Source organism: Thunnus thynnus, chromosome 20, assembly GCF_963924715.1.
Source record: "Thunnus thynnus chromosome 20, fThuThy2.1, whole genome shotgun sequence".
Classification (NCBI taxonomy): Eukaryota; Metazoa; Chordata; class Actinopteri; order Scombriformes; family Scombridae; genus Thunnus; species Thunnus thynnus.
In genome coordinates this window covers 25,715,949-25,731,330 of record NC_089536.1, presented here as the reverse complement: position 1 = coordinate 25,731,330, position 15,382 = coordinate 25,715,949, and the positions used below count along the sequence as shown (strand labels likewise).

At 40.5% G+C, this 15,382-nt stretch overlaps 5 protein-coding genes and 1 pseudogene across 6 annotated transcripts in view; 1 reads left to right on the top strand and 5 right to left on the bottom strand.

Moving 5' to 3' along the window:
- LOC137171740 (AT-rich interactive domain-containing protein 5B-like) overlaps positions 1-15,382 on the top strand; it is a 54,318-nt gene that overhangs the window by 21,675 nt on the left and 17,261 nt on the right. The window lies entirely within an intron of this gene.
- Positions 605-1,786, bottom strand: LOC137172581 (high choriolytic enzyme 1-like; annotated as a pseudogene).
- LOC137171748 (high choriolytic enzyme 1-like) lies at positions 2,137-3,534 on the bottom strand. Its single transcript, XM_067575845.1, has one exon. It carries the CDS (start codon positions 3,486-3,488, stop codon positions 2,703-2,705), a length of 786 nt encoding a protein of 261 aa, XP_067431946.1. The 5' UTR covers positions 3,489-3,534; the 3' UTR covers positions 2,137-2,702.
- LOC137171749 (high choriolytic enzyme 1-like) lies at positions 6,008-6,950 on the bottom strand. The gene has a single exon (XM_067575846.1). It carries the CDS (start codon positions 6,912-6,914, stop codon positions 6,129-6,131), a length of 786 nt encoding a protein of 261 aa, XP_067431947.1. The 5' UTR covers positions 6,915-6,950; the 3' UTR covers positions 6,008-6,128.
- On the bottom strand, positions 8,153-11,215 carry LOC137171743 (high choriolytic enzyme 1-like). Its single transcript, XM_067575840.1, has one exon. The coding sequence runs from the start codon at positions 10,428-10,430 to the stop codon at positions 9,645-9,647; it is 786 nt and encodes a 261-aa protein (XP_067431941.1). The 5' UTR covers positions 10,431-11,215; the 3' UTR covers positions 8,153-9,644.
- LOC137171746 (high choriolytic enzyme 1-like) lies at positions 12,307-14,820 on the bottom strand. Its single transcript, XM_067575843.1, has one exon. The coding sequence runs from the start codon at positions 13,872-13,874 to the stop codon at positions 13,089-13,091; it is 786 nt and encodes a 261-aa protein (XP_067431944.1). The 5' UTR covers positions 13,875-14,820; the 3' UTR covers positions 12,307-13,088.

Here is a 15,382-nt window from a genome sequence, read left to right as displayed (position 1 = left end):
GCCAAGGATGCCAATGTCCTTATAGACTTTAAGAGGTGAAAGGATGGGTTCCCATTTTTAAATGAATTGTAAAACAATACTTGCATGCCCATGTGTGAATTTATTGATTTATTTGTTGCTCCAATCATTCCTCTTTTCTATACTGACCCTAAGTATATCCTTTCTTAAAGCTATTTCATATAAGTGAGTTTATTTATAGTCAGTAAAGAGCTGCAGACTAGTGGAAGTTAAAATAATTGACTCTGAAATATGAGTGCATTAAAGTAGAGGAAGACAGAAGGAAGGAATGATGGCAGAAACAATGGACAAAACAAGAGAGGGAATGAAAACCAATAAAAGCTGTACAGCATTAAATTCTTTGTTGTTGTTGGGGTTTTTTTGCGTTACTGAAACTTTATTACAAATATTTTATACATTATTTGGGCTCCATTTACTCTTTGGCTTTGACATTCTGTTGTCAGAGAAAATGAAATGTATAGCAGGAATCACAGATTTTAGTAGCCTTTGATTCATTACGGAAAAGTTTAAGCATTTGAATTTGTGGCATTTGACATTGAGTTCATTTGTTTTGCTAGATTATAACTTTGGATCAGATGCGGTGTTGTCAGCAGCCATAGAACAGGTTGATCCTCATGATGTCCCAATAGGACATGCCCTGCCTCTGACCAATTTGGACATTGGGGTCGGGGATGGGGGTGATGGAGTCCCGGCCGTACTTGATGGAGAAGGCGGTCCTTCCGTAGTGCATGATGGAGGAGTAGTCATAGGGAGTGTTCAGGTTGTTGGTGTTCTGCTTGTAGAAGTTGTAGGCCATCTGTGGGTCAATGTTCTCCCAGTTGATCCTGACGTAGTAGTCGCAGTCGCTCCTGGTCTGCTCATTCTGAAAGCCCAGAGCATGGTTGATCTCGTGCTGGATGATGCCGTGTTAGACCTGTCTGCCTCCTGTTCTTCCCAGAGCCAAGAAACATCCGGCTTTGTTCTCAATAGGACATGCCCTGCCTCTGTCCGATTGTCATTTGTTATGTTTATTTTTCTGTAGATATCTATATTATCTCTTCTAGTGTTGAAATGTATGTTTACTGTGAATTTACTATTCCGGTGTAATGCCTGGACAGCCTGCTGCTATTACACAAGAATTTCCCAATTGGGGATCAGTAAAGTACATCTATCTATTTATCTATCTATCTATCTATCTATCTATCTATCTAGCTATCTAGCTAGCTAGCTAGCTGTCTGTCTCTCTGTCTGTCTGTCTCTCTGTCTGTCTGTCTATCTGATATTAATCTTTTAACAGTGTCCATTGTGTTATACTTATCATGTTTGCTGAACAGACATAAGGTTCCCAGGTTCAAACTGAGTGGAAACACACTTCTTTGTTCATGTGTTAAACACTACAAAACAACATGGAACTAAAGACAGCACATGGAGTAACATATTAAACCAACAACATGTTTAATCACTATTTCTATGTATGCCTCTGGCCTCTATATTTCTGATTAGCCTATATTTATTAGTTTCTATGTTGGTAAAGGGAATTCATATCCTCACTGTCGTGCTCTGGTTGACCGGAACATGCAAGATGATGAAGATTATAAAACTCAATTCTACCCATTGGGAAATTGAACCCCAGTATTCTGCATCACAGGTGAAGATACTGTCCACTATACTAATGATGACCACTGTATTTGTACACGTCAACAGGCTGGTGGTGCTGTTTAAATGTTTATATGAAATTTTTCAATAGTTGTTGAGATATTTCAATAAATAAGTGTAACCTCAACCTCATGGTGGTGCTAGAGAAAGAGTCCAAGGATCACCAAAGTCATTATAATACAACCTCTGGGAACTGTGAATAGATGTACCAAATTTTGTGCAACATCACGTAAAAATAAAGAAAATGTTCTGCGTTTGAAATTTGAAATTTGAAAGCCTTTTCCAGTAAATTCGCCCGAATCCAATACAGAACAGGACAGCGGGTGCATAATGTTATCCTAAAGTCTAACAGTTAGTAGAATCCGAGACCATGTTACATGGACTGGATGTGTCCTGAACAGGGATTTTTATAACCTGATCTGTGAATCCAGAATATATTGTAGTCAGCTAATGCTATGGAACAGTATGTCATTTAACTAGTAAGCCCGGCATGCTAACATTAGCGGATTATGTTCGAGCAGTCAAACATACTGTTTAATCCACTTCTTACACTTTTACTCATGTTTTTGGTTTTGGGAAGACCTCAGGTAGTCGTTACAGTGCTGCACTTTGGTGGGACTTCAAATAATTAACTTGTTAGTGTAGTGAACCTGAGGTGGAGAGAGGTAGACAGAAGGAAGGAAAGAATTCAGAAACAAATGAAGAAATAACATCTTCCCAATAAGTGAACTTAATTAACAGGCTGTAAAACATTAAATTAAACCTGACTCACTCCTCTGCTAACCAACTATATTAATTTCATTCTGCATTAACTTTTTCACAGATAATTTAGACATGAGGGAACTTCATTTGCTCTTTGATGTTTATTTCTTTGTGTGAACATTTCAAAGATTACAGTCACGGAATGTGAAGAGTATGTCATGGATCACATACATTTTAGTAGCGTTTTATTCATTACATGTAAATGGAGAAAAAATGTGAATTTGTTGTATTTGGCATTGAGTTCATTTGTTTTGCTAAATGATAACTTTAGATCAGATGTGGTGTTGTCAGCAGCCGTAGAGCAGGTTGATCCTCATGATGTCCCAATAGGACATGCCCTGCCTCTGTCCGATCTGGACGTTGGGGTCGGGGATGGGGGTGATGGAGTCCCTGCCGTACTGGATGGAGAAGGCGGTCCTTCCGTAGTGCATGATGGAGGAGTAGTCGTAGGGAGTGTTCAGGTTGTTGGTGTTCTGCTTGTAGAAGTTGTAAGCCATCTGTGGGTCGATGCTCTCCCAGTTGATCCTGACGTAGTAGTCGCGGTCGCTCCTGGTCTGCTCGTGCTGGAAGCCCAGAGCATGGTTGATCTCATGCTGGATGATGCCGTGGTAGAGGCAGCCCTGCTTGTTGAGAGAGAGGACCTGTCTGCCTCCTGTTCTTCCCAGAGCCGAGAAACATCCGGCTTTGTTCTCAATGCTGATGTAGTCGTACTGGTTCTGACGGGGGACAAAGCGGATGCAGGTTCTGCTGTGGAAGGCCTTCATGGCGTTCTCGATCTTCTGCCTTTCCCAGCTGCTGAACTGACTGCTCATGGTGAAGGGGATCATCACCATGCCGTTGGAGGCTTTCCTCCACAGGCAGCTCTGGGACCAGCATGTCATGGCATTTCTGGTTCTGGGAGCCAACAAGTCTCCTTCCAGCAAGATCTCATCTGTGGCATTGTTGGAGGCCAGAATCCTGGTGCTGATATCAACACTGTCATCCTCCTCCTCTCCACTTCCTTCCTCCTGGAGAGGATGTGCCCGAGAGAGGCCAAGCAGGAGCAGCAGCAGCAGGCTGACAGAGGGAGTCATCTTCAGGTGTGGTCTGGTGTCTGTGGAGCTTCTGTGGCAAGCTGCTTTGGAGAGACTCCTTGAAGCTCGATGTTTGACTCAGTTCAGTCCAGGGTCTTTATACTCACCTCTACAGGTGTGTCTGCAGGAGGATTATGGGTTATGTCCACACTGCTACGCCTAAATAAACCTGTGAAGGGAGGACCACAGGCAAACCTACTGTTTCAATATAGTTTGTTATGTCTGGTCATTAGATGGATGAACACAGCTGGTTTACTGGGTGGAAGATGATTAACTGAAGATCTTACATTTACTTCAACCAATAAGATTGCACAGTATCTGTCAAAGTAGCCCTTTGTAAATATTTTGCTACATTGCAAAGTGAAATCGTTCAAATTTTAATAGTACCCTGACACCTTGGAATCAATTCTGTCTGGTCAGGATGTACTAGTTTAGACATACTGTATATTGAAATAAAGGCTTCAGATCAACTTCCTGAAGGGTTGTGACTGGAAAGTCCAAAATTGTAGACCTGTCCTATTACTGGAGCCAACTCATCCACAAAGCGTTTGTATTGCTCACCAGGAAGCCCATCTATGCCTTTGTATGAGAGCTTATGGGAATTTAAGAATGTTGTGACTTTCTCTTGCTTATTTTCAATTTCTAGGGAGGGTACTTTGTAGAAAGTAATATAATAATCTGCAAAGGCTTCTGCGTTACTTTATGACCATGTCACTGTAGAATTTGATATAGGATGCTTAATCTTTGGGAGAGTCTTATTAGATTGTTGAAAGGCAAGTATCTACTCTCCCAGTTTCTCAAATGATAGTAACTACCTTTGATGAATTCAAGGGCACCCTCTACTTCTATCTGTTGTTTTACCAACCCATGTGAAGAACATTGTCAACAACGTTGCACACTTGTCTAATGTATATAATATGTTATCCTATGTTTATGTTTTATTATATTTGTAGTGTATGCTAAGGTTTTTTCTAATATTCCTGTGGTCAGCTATTTTATTTTATTTTGTCATTTGTTGTGTTTATTTTTCAATAGATATATATATATATTATCTCTTCTAGTGTTGATTTGTATATTTACTGTTCTGGTGCAATGCCTGTACAGCCTGCTGCTGTAACACAAGAATTTCCCAATTTGGGATCAGTAAAGTACATCTATCTATCTATCTATCTATCTATCTATCTAGCTATCTAGCTATCTGTCTGTCTGTCTGTCTGTCTAATATTAATCTTTTAACAGTGTCCGTTGTGTTGTACTTATCATGTTTGCTGAACACACAAAAGGTTCCCAGGTTCAAACTGAGTAGAAACACACTTCTTTGTTAATGTGTTAAACATTACAAAACAACATGGAACTAAAGACAGCACATGGAGTAACACATTAAACAAACAACATGTTTAATCACTATTTCTATGTATGCTTCTGGCCTCTATATTTCTGATTAGCCTATATTTATTAGTTTCTATGTAGGTAAAGGGAATTCATATCCTCACTGTCGTGCTCTGGTTGACCAGAACATGCAAGATGATGAAGATTATAAAACTCAATTCTACCCATTGGGAAATTGAACCCCATTATTCTGCATGACAGGTGAAGATACTGTCCACTATACTAATGATGACCACTGTATTTGTACACGTCAACAGGCTGGTGGTGCTGTTTAAATGTTTATATGAAATTTTTCAATAGTTGTTGAGATATTTCAATAAATAAGTGTAACCTCAACCTCATGGTGGTGCTAGAGAAAGAGTCCAAGGATCACCAAAGTCATTATAATACAGCCTCTGGGAACTGTGAATGGATGTACCAAATTTTGTGCAACATCACGTAAAAATAAAGAAAATGTTCTGCGTTTGAAATTTGAAAGCCTTGTCAAGTAAATTCACCTGAATCCAATACAGAGCAGGACAGCAGGTCCATAATGTTATCCTAAAGTCTAACAGTTAGTAGAATCCAGGACCATGTTACACGGACTGGATGAGTCCTGAACAGGGATTTTTATAACCTGATCTGTGAATCCAGAATATAGTGTAGTCAGCTAATGCTATGGAACAGTATGTCATTTAACTAGTAAGCCCGGCATGCTAACATTAGCGGTTTATGTTAGAGCAGTCAAACACACTGTTTAATCCACTTCTTACACTTTTACTCATGTTTTTGGTTTTGGGAAGACCCCAGGTGGACGTTACAGTTCTGCACTTTGGTGGGACTTCAAATAATTAACTTGTTAGTGTAGTGCACCTGAGGTGGAGAGAGGCAGACAGAAGGAAGGAAAGAATTCAGAAACAAATGAAGAAATAACATCTTCCCAATAAGTGAACTTAATTAACAGGCTATAAAACATTAAATTAAACCTGACTCACTCCTCTGCTAACCAACTATATTAATTTCATTCTGCATTAACTTTTTCACAGATAATTTAGACATGAGGTAACTTCATTTGCTCTTTGATGTTTATTTCTTTGTGTGAACATTTCAAAGATTACAGTCACAGAATGTGAAGAGTACGTCATGGATCACATACATTTTAGTAGCGTTTTATTCATTACATGTAAATGGAGAAAAAATGTGAATTTGTTGTATTTGGCATTGAGTTCATTTGTTTTGCTAAATGATAACTTTAGATCAGATGTGGTGTTGTCAGCAGCCGTAGAGCAGGTTGATCCTCATGATGTCCCAATAGGACATGCCCTGCCTCTGTCCGATCTGGACGTTGGGGTCAGGGATAGGGGTGATGGAGTCCCTGCCGTACTGAATAGAGAAGGCGGTCCTTCCATAGTGCATGATGGAGGAGTAGTCGTAGGGCGTGTTCAGGTTGTTGGTGTTCTGCTTGTAGAAGTTGTAGGCCATCTGTGGGTCGATGTTCTCCCAGTTGATCCTGACGTAGTAGTCGCGGTCGCTCCTGGTCTGCTCGTGCTGGAAGCCCAGAGCATGGTTGATCTCGTGCTGGATGATGCCATGGTAGAGGCAGCCCTGCTTGTTGAGAGAGAGGACCTGTCTGCCTCCTGTTCTTCCCAGAGCCGAGAAACATCCGGCTTTGTTCTCAATGCTGATGTAGTCGTACTGGTTCTGACGGGGGACAAAGCGGATGCAGGTTCTGCTGTGGAAGGCCTTCATGGCGTTCTCGATCTTCTGCCTTTCCCAGCTGCTGAACTGACTGCTCACCGTGAAGGGGATCATCACCATGCCGTTGGAGGCTTTCCTCCACAGGCAGCTCTGGGACCAGCATGTCATGGCGTTTCTGGTTCTGGGAGCCAACAAGTCTCCTTCCAGCAAGATCTCATCTGTGGCATTGTTGGAGGCCAGAATCCTGGTGCTGATATCAACACTGTCATCCTCCTCCTCTCCACTTCCTTCCTCCTGGAGAGGATGTGCCCGAGAGAGGCCAAGCAGGAGCAGCAGCAGCAGGCTGACAGAGGGAGTCATCTTCAGGTGTGGTCTGGTGTCTGTGGAGCTTCTGTGGCAAGCTGCTTTGGAGAGACTCCTTGAAGCTTGATGTTTGACTCAGTTCAGTCCAGGGTCTTTATACTCACCTCTACAGGTGTGTCTGCAGGAGGATTATGGGTTATGTCCACACTGCTACGCCTAAATAAACCTGTGAAGGGAGGACCACAGGCAAACCTACTGTTTCAATATAGTTTGTTATGTCTGGTCATTAGATGGATGAACACAGCTGGTTTACTGGGTGGAAGATGATTAACTGAACATCTTACATTTACTTCAACCAATAAGATTGCACAGTATCTGTCAAAGTAGCCCTTTGTAAATATTTTGCTACGTTGCAAATTGAAATCTTTCAAATATTAATAGTACCGTGACACCTTGGAATCAATTCTGTCTGGTCAGGATGTATTAGTTTAGACATACTGTATATTGAAATAAAGGCTTCAGATCAACTTCCTGAAGGGTTGTGACTGGAAAGTCCAAAATTGTAGACCTGTCCTATTACTGGAGCCAACTCATCCACAAAGCGTTTGTATTGCTCACCAGGAAGCCCATCTATGCCTTTGTATGAGAGCTTATGGGAATTTAAGAATGTTGTGACTTTCTCTTGCTAATTTTCAATTTCTAGGGAGGGTACTTTGTAGAAAGTAATATAATAATCTGCAAAGGCTTCTGCGTTATTTTATGACCATGTCACTGTAGAATTTGATATAGGATGCTTAATCTTTGGGAGAGTCTTATTAGATTGTTGAAAGGCCAGTATCTTCTCTCCCAGTTTCCCCAAATCATAGCAACCACCTTTGATGAATTTGAGGGCACCCTCTACTTGTATCTGTAGTTTAGCTGACCCATGTGAACAACATTGTCAACAATTTTGCATACTTGTCTAATGTATATAGTATGTTATCATATGTTTATGTTTTATTATATTTGAAGTGTATGCTGAGGTTTTTTCTAATATTCTTGTGTTGAGCTATTTTATTTTATTTTGTCATTTGTTGTGTTTATTTTCTGTAGATATCTATATTATCTCTTCTAGTGTTGACATGTATATTTCCTGTGTATTTACTGTTCCGGTGTAATGCCTGGACAGCCTGCTGCTATTACACAAGAATTTCCCAATTTGGGATCAGTAAAGTACATCTATCTATCTAGCTAGCTAGCTAGCTAGACAGACAGACAGATAGGTAGATAGCTAGCTAGCTAGCTAGCTAGCTATCTACCTATCTGTCTGTCTGTCTGTCTGTCTGTCTCTCTGTCTATCTGTCTGTCTGTCTGTCTATCTAATATTAATCTTTTAAAAGTGTCCGTTGTGTTGTACTTATCATGTTTGCTGAACACACATAAGGTTCCCAGGTTCAAACTAAGCGGAAACACACTTCTTTGTTCATGTGTTAAACACTACAAAACAACATGGAACTAAAGACAGCACATGGAGTAACACATTAAACCAACAACATGTTTAATCACTATTTCTATGTATGCCTCTGGCCTCTATATTTCTGATTAGCCTATATTTATTAGTTTCTATGTAGGTAAAGGGAATTCATATCCTCACTGTCGTGCTCTGGTTGACCGGAACATGCAAGATGATGAAGATTATAAAACTCAATTCTACCCATTGGGAAATTGAACCCCATTATTCTGCATGACAGGTAAAGATACTGTCCACTATACTAATGATGACCACTGTATTTGTACACGTCAACAGGCTGGTGGTGCTGTTTAAATGTTTATATGAAATTTTTCAATAGTTGTTGAGATATTTCAATAAATAAGTGTAACCTCAACCTCATGGTGGTGCTAGAGAAAGAGTCCAAGGATCACCAAAGTCATTATAATACAGCCTCTGGGAACTGTGAATGGATGTACCAAATTTTGTGCAACATCACATAAAAATAAAGAAAATGTTCTGCGTTTGAAATTTGAGGTTTGAAAGCCTTTTCAAGTAAATTCACCTGAATCCAATACAGAGCAGGACAGCAGGTCCATAATGTTATCCTAAAGTCTAACAGTTAGTAGAATCCAGGACCATGTTACACGGACTGGATGAGTCCTGAACAGGGATTTTTATAACCTGATCTGTGAATCCAGAATATAGTGTAGTCAGCTAATGCTATGGAACAGTATGTCATTTAACTAGTAAGCCCGGCATGCTAACATTAGCGGTTTATGTTAGAGCAGTCAAACACACTGTTTAATCCACTTCTTACACTTTTACTCATGTTTTTGGTTTTGGAAAGACCTCAGGTAGATGTTACAGTGCTGCAATTTGGTGGGACTTCAAATAATTAACTTGTTAGTGTAGTGCACCTGAGGTGGAGAGAGGTAGACAGAAGGAAGGACAGAATTCAGAAACAAATGAAGAAATAACATCTTCCCAATAAGTGAACTTAATTAACAGGCTGTAAAACATTAAATTAAACTTGACTCACTCCTCTGCTAACCAACTATATTAATTTCATTCTGCATTAACTTTTTCATAGATAATTTAGACATGAGGGAACTTCATTTGCTCATTGATGTTTATTTCTTTGTGTGAACATTTCAAAGATTACAGTCACAGAATGTGAAGAGTATGTCATGGATCACATACATTTTAGTAGCGTTTTATTCATTACATGTAAATGGAGAAAAAATGTGAATTTGTTGTATTTGGCATTGAGTTCATTTGTTTTGCTAAATGATAACTTTAGATCAGATGTGGTGTTGTCAGCAGCCGTAGAGCAGGTTGATCCTCATGATGTCCCAATAGGACATGCCCTGCCTCTGTCCGATCTGGACGTTGGGGTCAGGGATGGGGGTGATGGAGTCCCTGCCGTACTGGATGGAGAAGGCGGTCCTTCCGTAGTGCATGATGGAGGAGTAGTCGTAGGGAGTGTTCAGGTTGTTGGTGTTCTGCTTGTAGAAGTTGTAGGCCATCTGCGGGTCGATGTTCTCCCAGTTGATCCTGACGTAGTAGTCGCGGTCGCTCCTGGTCTGCTCGTGCTGGAAGCCCAGAGCATGGTTGATCTCATGCTGGATGATGCCGTGGTAGAGGCAGCCCTGCTTGTTGAGAGAGAGGACCTGTCTGCCTCCTGTTCTTCCCAGAGCCGAGAAACATCCGGCTTTGTTCTCAATGCTGATGTAGTCGTACTGGTTCTGACGGGGGACAAAGCGGATGCAGGTTCTGCTGTGAAAGGCCTTCATGGCGCTCTCGATCTTCTGCCTTTCCCAGCTGCTGAACTGACTGCTCATGGTGAAGGGGATCATCACCATGCCGTTGGAGGCTTTCCTCCACAGGCAGCTCTGGGACCAGCATGTCATGGCGTTTCTGGTTCTGGGAGCCAACAAGTCTCCTTCCAGCAAGATCTCATCTGTGGCATTGTTGGAGGCCAGAATCCTGGTGCTGATATCAACACTGTCGTCCTCCTCTTCTCCACTTCCTTCCTCCAGGAGAGGATGTGCCTGAGAGAGGCCGAACAGGAGCAGTAGCAGCAGGCTGACAGAGGGAGTCATCTTCAGGTGTGGTCTGATGTATGTAGAGCTTCTGTGGCAAGCTGCTTTGGAGAGACTCCTTGAAGCTCGATGTTTGACTCAGTTCAGTCCAGGGTTTTTATACTCACCTCTACAGGTGTGTCTGCAGGAGGATTATGGGTTATGTCCACACTGCTACGCCTAAATAAACCTGTGAAGGGAGGACCACAGGCAAACCTACTGTTTCAATATAGTTTGTTATGTCTGGTCATTAGATGGATGAACACAGTTGGTTTACTGGGTAGAAGATGATTAACTGAACATCTTACATTTACTTCAACCAATAAGATTGCACAGTATCTGTCAAAGTTTCCCTTTGTAAATATTTTGCTACGTTGCAAAGTGAAATCTTTCAAATATTAATAGTACCCTGACACCTTGGAATCAATTCTGTCTGGTCAGGATGTACTAGTTTAGACATACTGTATATTGAAATAAAGGCTTCAGATCAACTTCCTGAAGGGTTGTGACTGGAAAGTCCAAAATTGTAGACCTTTCCTATTACTGGAGCCAACTCATCCACAAAGCATTTGTATTGCTCACCAGGAAGCCCATCTATGCCTTTGTATGAGAGCTTATGGGAATTTAAGAATGTTGTGACTTTCTCTTGCTTATTTCCAATTTCTAGGGAGGGTACTTTGTAGAAAGTAATATAATAATCTGCAAAGGCTTCTGCGTTACTTTACGACCATGTCACTAGAATTTGATATAGGATGCTTGATCTTTGGGAGAGTCTTAGTAGATTGTTGAAAGGCCAGTATCTATTCTCCCAGTTTCTCAAATGATAGTAACTACCTTTGATGAATTTGAGGGCACCCTCTACTTGTATTTGTTGTTTTACCAACCCATGCGAAGAACATTGTCAACAACGTTGCACACTTGTCTAATATATATAATATGTTATCCTATGCTTATATTTTAGTATATTTGTAGTGTATGCTAATGTTTTTTCTAATATTCCTGTGGTCAGCTATTTTATTTTATTTTGTCATTTGTTGTGTTTATTTTTCAATAGATATATATATATATTATCTCTTCTAGTGTTGATTTGTATATTTACTGTTCTGGTGCAATGCCTGTACAGCCTGCTGCTGTAACACAAGAATTTCCCAATTTGGGATCAGTAAAGTACATCTATCTATCTATCTATCTATCTATCTATCTATCTTTCTAGCTATCTAGCTATCTAGCTATCTGTCTCTCTGTCTGTCTGTCTATCTAATATTAATCTTTTAACAGTGTCCGTTGTGTTGTACTTATCATGTTTGCTGAACACACATAAGGTTCCCAGGTTCAAACTGAGTAGAAACACACTTCTTTGTTAATGTGTTAAACATTACAAAACAACATGGAACTAAAGACAGCACATGGGGTAACACATTAAACCAACAACATGTTTAATCACTATTTCTATGTATGCTTCTGGCCTCTATATTTCTGATTAGCCTATATTTATTAGTTTCTATGTAGGTAAAGGGAATTCATATCCTCACTGTCATGCTCTGGTTGACTGGAACATGCAAGATGATGAAGATTATAAAACTCAATTCTACCCATTGGGAAATTGAACCCCATTATTCTGCATGACAGGTGAAGATACTGTCCACTATACTAATGATGACCACTGTATTTGTACACGTCAACAGGCTGGTGGTGCTGTTTAAATGTTTATATGAAATTTTTCAATAGTTGTTGAGATATTTCAATAAATAAGTGTAACCTCAACCTCATGGTGGTGCTAGAGAAAGAGTCCAAGGATCACCAAAGTCATTATAATACAGCCTCTGGGAACTGTGAATGGATGTACCAAATTTTGTGCAACATCACGTAAAAATAAAGAAAATGTTCTGCGTTTGAAATTTGAAAGCCTTTTCAAGTAAATTCACCTGAATCCAATACAGAGCAGGACAGCAGGTCCATAATGTTATCCTAAAGTCTAACAGTTAGTAGAATCCAGGACCATGTTACACGGACTGGATGAGTCCTGAACAGGGATTTTTATAACCTGATCTGTGAATCCAGAATATAGTGTAGTCAGCTAATGCTATGGAACAGTATGTCATTTAACTAGTAAGCCCGGCATGCTAACATTAGCGGTTTATGTTAGAGCAGTCAAACACACTGTTTAATCCACTTCTTACACTTTTACTCATGTTTTTGGTTTTGGAAAGACCTCAGGTAGATGTTACAGTGCTGCAATTTGGTGGGACTTCAAATAATTAACTTGTTAGTGTAGTGCACCTGAGGTGGAGAGAGGTAGACAGAAGGAAGGACAGAATTCAGAAACAAATGAAGAAATAACATCTTCCCAATAAGTGAACTTAATTAACAGGCTGTAAAACATTAAATTAAACTTGACTCACTCCTCTGCTAACCAACTATATTAATTTCATTCTGCATTAACTTTTTCATAGATAATTTAGACATGAGGGAACTTCATTTGCTCATTGATGTTTATTTCTTTGTGTGAACATTTCAAAGATTACAGTCACAGAATGTGAAGAGTATGTCATGGATCACATACATTTTAGTAGCGTTTTATTCATTACATGTAAATGGAGAAAAAATGTGAATTTGTTGTATTTGGCATTGAGTTCATTTGTTTTGCTAAATGATAACTTTAGATCAGATGTGGTGTTGTCAGCAGCCGTAGAGCAGGTTGATCCTCATGATGTCCCAATAGGACATGCCCTGCCTCTGTCCGATCTGGACGTTGGGGTCGGGGATGGGGGTGATGGAGTCCCTGCCATACTGGATGGAGAAGGCGGTCCTTCCGTAGTGCATGATGGAGGAGTAGTCGTAGGGCGTGTTCAGGTTGTTGGTGTTCTGCTTGTAGAAGTTGTAGGCCATCTGCGGGTCGATGTTCTCCCAGTTGATCCTGACGTAGTAGTCGCGGTCGCTCCTGGTCTGCTCGTGCTGGAAGCCCAGAGCATGGTTGATCTCGTGCTGGATGATGCCGTGGTAGAGGCAGCCCTGCTTGTTGAGAGAGAGGACCTGTCTGCCTCCTGTTCTTCCCAGAGCCGAGAAACATCCGGCTTTGTTCTCAATGCTGATGTAGTCGTACTGGTTCTGACGGGGGACAAAGCGGATGCAGGTTCTGCTGTGAAAGGCCTTCATGGCGCTCTCGATCTTCTGCCTTTCCCAGCTGCTGAACTGACTGCTCATGGTGAAGGGGATCATCACCATGCCGTTGGAGGCTTTCCTCCACAGGCAGCTCTGGGACCAGCATGTCATGGCGTTTCTGGTTCTGGGAGCCAACAAGTCTCCTTCCAGCAAGATCTCATCTGTGGCATTGTTGGAGGCCAGAATCCTGGTGCTGATATCAACACTGTCGTCCTCCTCTTCTCCACTTCCTTCCTCCAGGAGAGGATGTGCCTGAGAGAGGCCGAACAGGAGCAGTAGCAGCAGGCTGACAGAGGGAGTCATCTTCAGGTGTGGTCTGATGTATGTAGAGCTTCTGTGGCAAGCTGCTTTGGAGAGACTCCTTGAAGCTCGATGTTTGACTCAGTTCAGTCCAGGGTTTTTATACTCACCTCTACAGGTGTGTCTGCAGGAGGATTATGGGTTATGTCCACACTGCTACGCCTAAATAAACCTGTGAAGGGAGGACCACAGGCAAACCTACTGTTTCAATATAGTTTGTTATGTCTGGTCATTAGATGGATGAACACAGTTGGTTTACTGGGTAGAAGATGATTAACTGAACATCTTACATTTACTTCAACCAATAAGATTGCACAGTATCTGTCAAAGTTTCCCTTTGTAAATATTTTGCTACGTTGCAAAGTGAAATCTTTCAAATATTAATAGTACCCTGACACCTTGGAATCAATTCTGTCTGGTCAGGATGTACTAGTTTAGACATACTGTATATTGAAATAAAGGCTTCAGATCAACTTCCTGAAGGGTTGTGACTGGAAAGTCCAAAATTGTAGACCTTTCCTATTACTGGAGCCAACTCATCCACAAAGCATTTGTATTGCTCACCAGGAAGCCCATCTATGCCTTTGTATGAGAGCTTATGGGAATTTAAGAATGTTGTGACTTTCTCTTGCTTATTTCCAATTTCTAGGGAGGGTACTTTGTAGAAAGTAATATAATAATCTGCAAAGGCTTCTGCGTTACTTTACGACCATGTCACTAGAATTTGATATAGGATGCTTGATCTTTGGGAGAGTCTTAGTAGATTGTTGAAAGGCCAGTATCTATTCTCCCAGTTTCTCAAATGATAGTAACTACCTTTGATGAATTTGAGGGCACCCTCTACTTGTATCTGTTGTTTTACCAACCCATGCGAAGAACATTGTCAACAACGTTGCACACTTGTCTAATATATATAATATGTTATCCTATGCTTATATTTTAGTATATTTGTAGTGTATGCTAAGGTTTTTTCTAATATTCCTGTGGTCAGCTATTTTATTTTATTTTGTCATTTGTTGTGTTTATTTTTCAATAGATATATATATATATTATCTCTTCTAGTGTTGATTTGTATATTTACTGTTCTGGTGCAATGCCTGTACAGCCTGCTGCTGTAACACAAGAATTTCCCAATTTGGGATCAGTAAAGTACATCTATCTATCTATCTATCTATCTATCTATCTATCTATCTTTCTAGCTATCTAGCTATCTAGCTATCTGTCTCTCTGTCTGTCTGTCTATCTAATATTAATCTTTTAACAGTGTCCGTTGTGTTGTACTTATCATGTTTGCTGAACACACATAAGGTTCCCAGGTTCAAACTGAGTAGAAACACACTTCTTTGTTAATGTGTTAAACATTACAAAACAACATGGAACTAAAGACAGCACATGGGGTAACACATTAAACCAACAACATGTTTAATCACTATTTCTATGTATGCTTCTGGCCTCTATATTTCTGATTAGCCTATATTTATTAGTTTCTATGTAGGTAAAGGGAATTCATA

Excerpts from the sequence above, each read along its gene's own strand:
- LOC137171748 (XM_067575845.1), bottom strand. The coding sequence starts at position 3,488 with ATGACTCCCTCTGTCAGCCTGCTGCTGCTGCTCCTGCTTGGCCTCTCT.
- LOC137171746 (XM_067575843.1), bottom strand. The coding sequence starts at position 13,874 with ATGACTCCCTCTGTCAGCCTGCTGCTACTGCTCCTGTTCGGCCTCTCT.
- LOC137171743 (XM_067575840.1), bottom strand. The coding sequence starts at position 10,430 with ATGACTCCCTCTGTCAGCCTGCTGCTACTGCTCCTGTTCGGCCTCTCT.
- LOC137171749 (XM_067575846.1), bottom strand. The coding sequence starts at position 6,914 with ATGACTCCCTCTGTCAGCCTGCTGCTGCTGCTCCTGCTTGGCCTCTCT.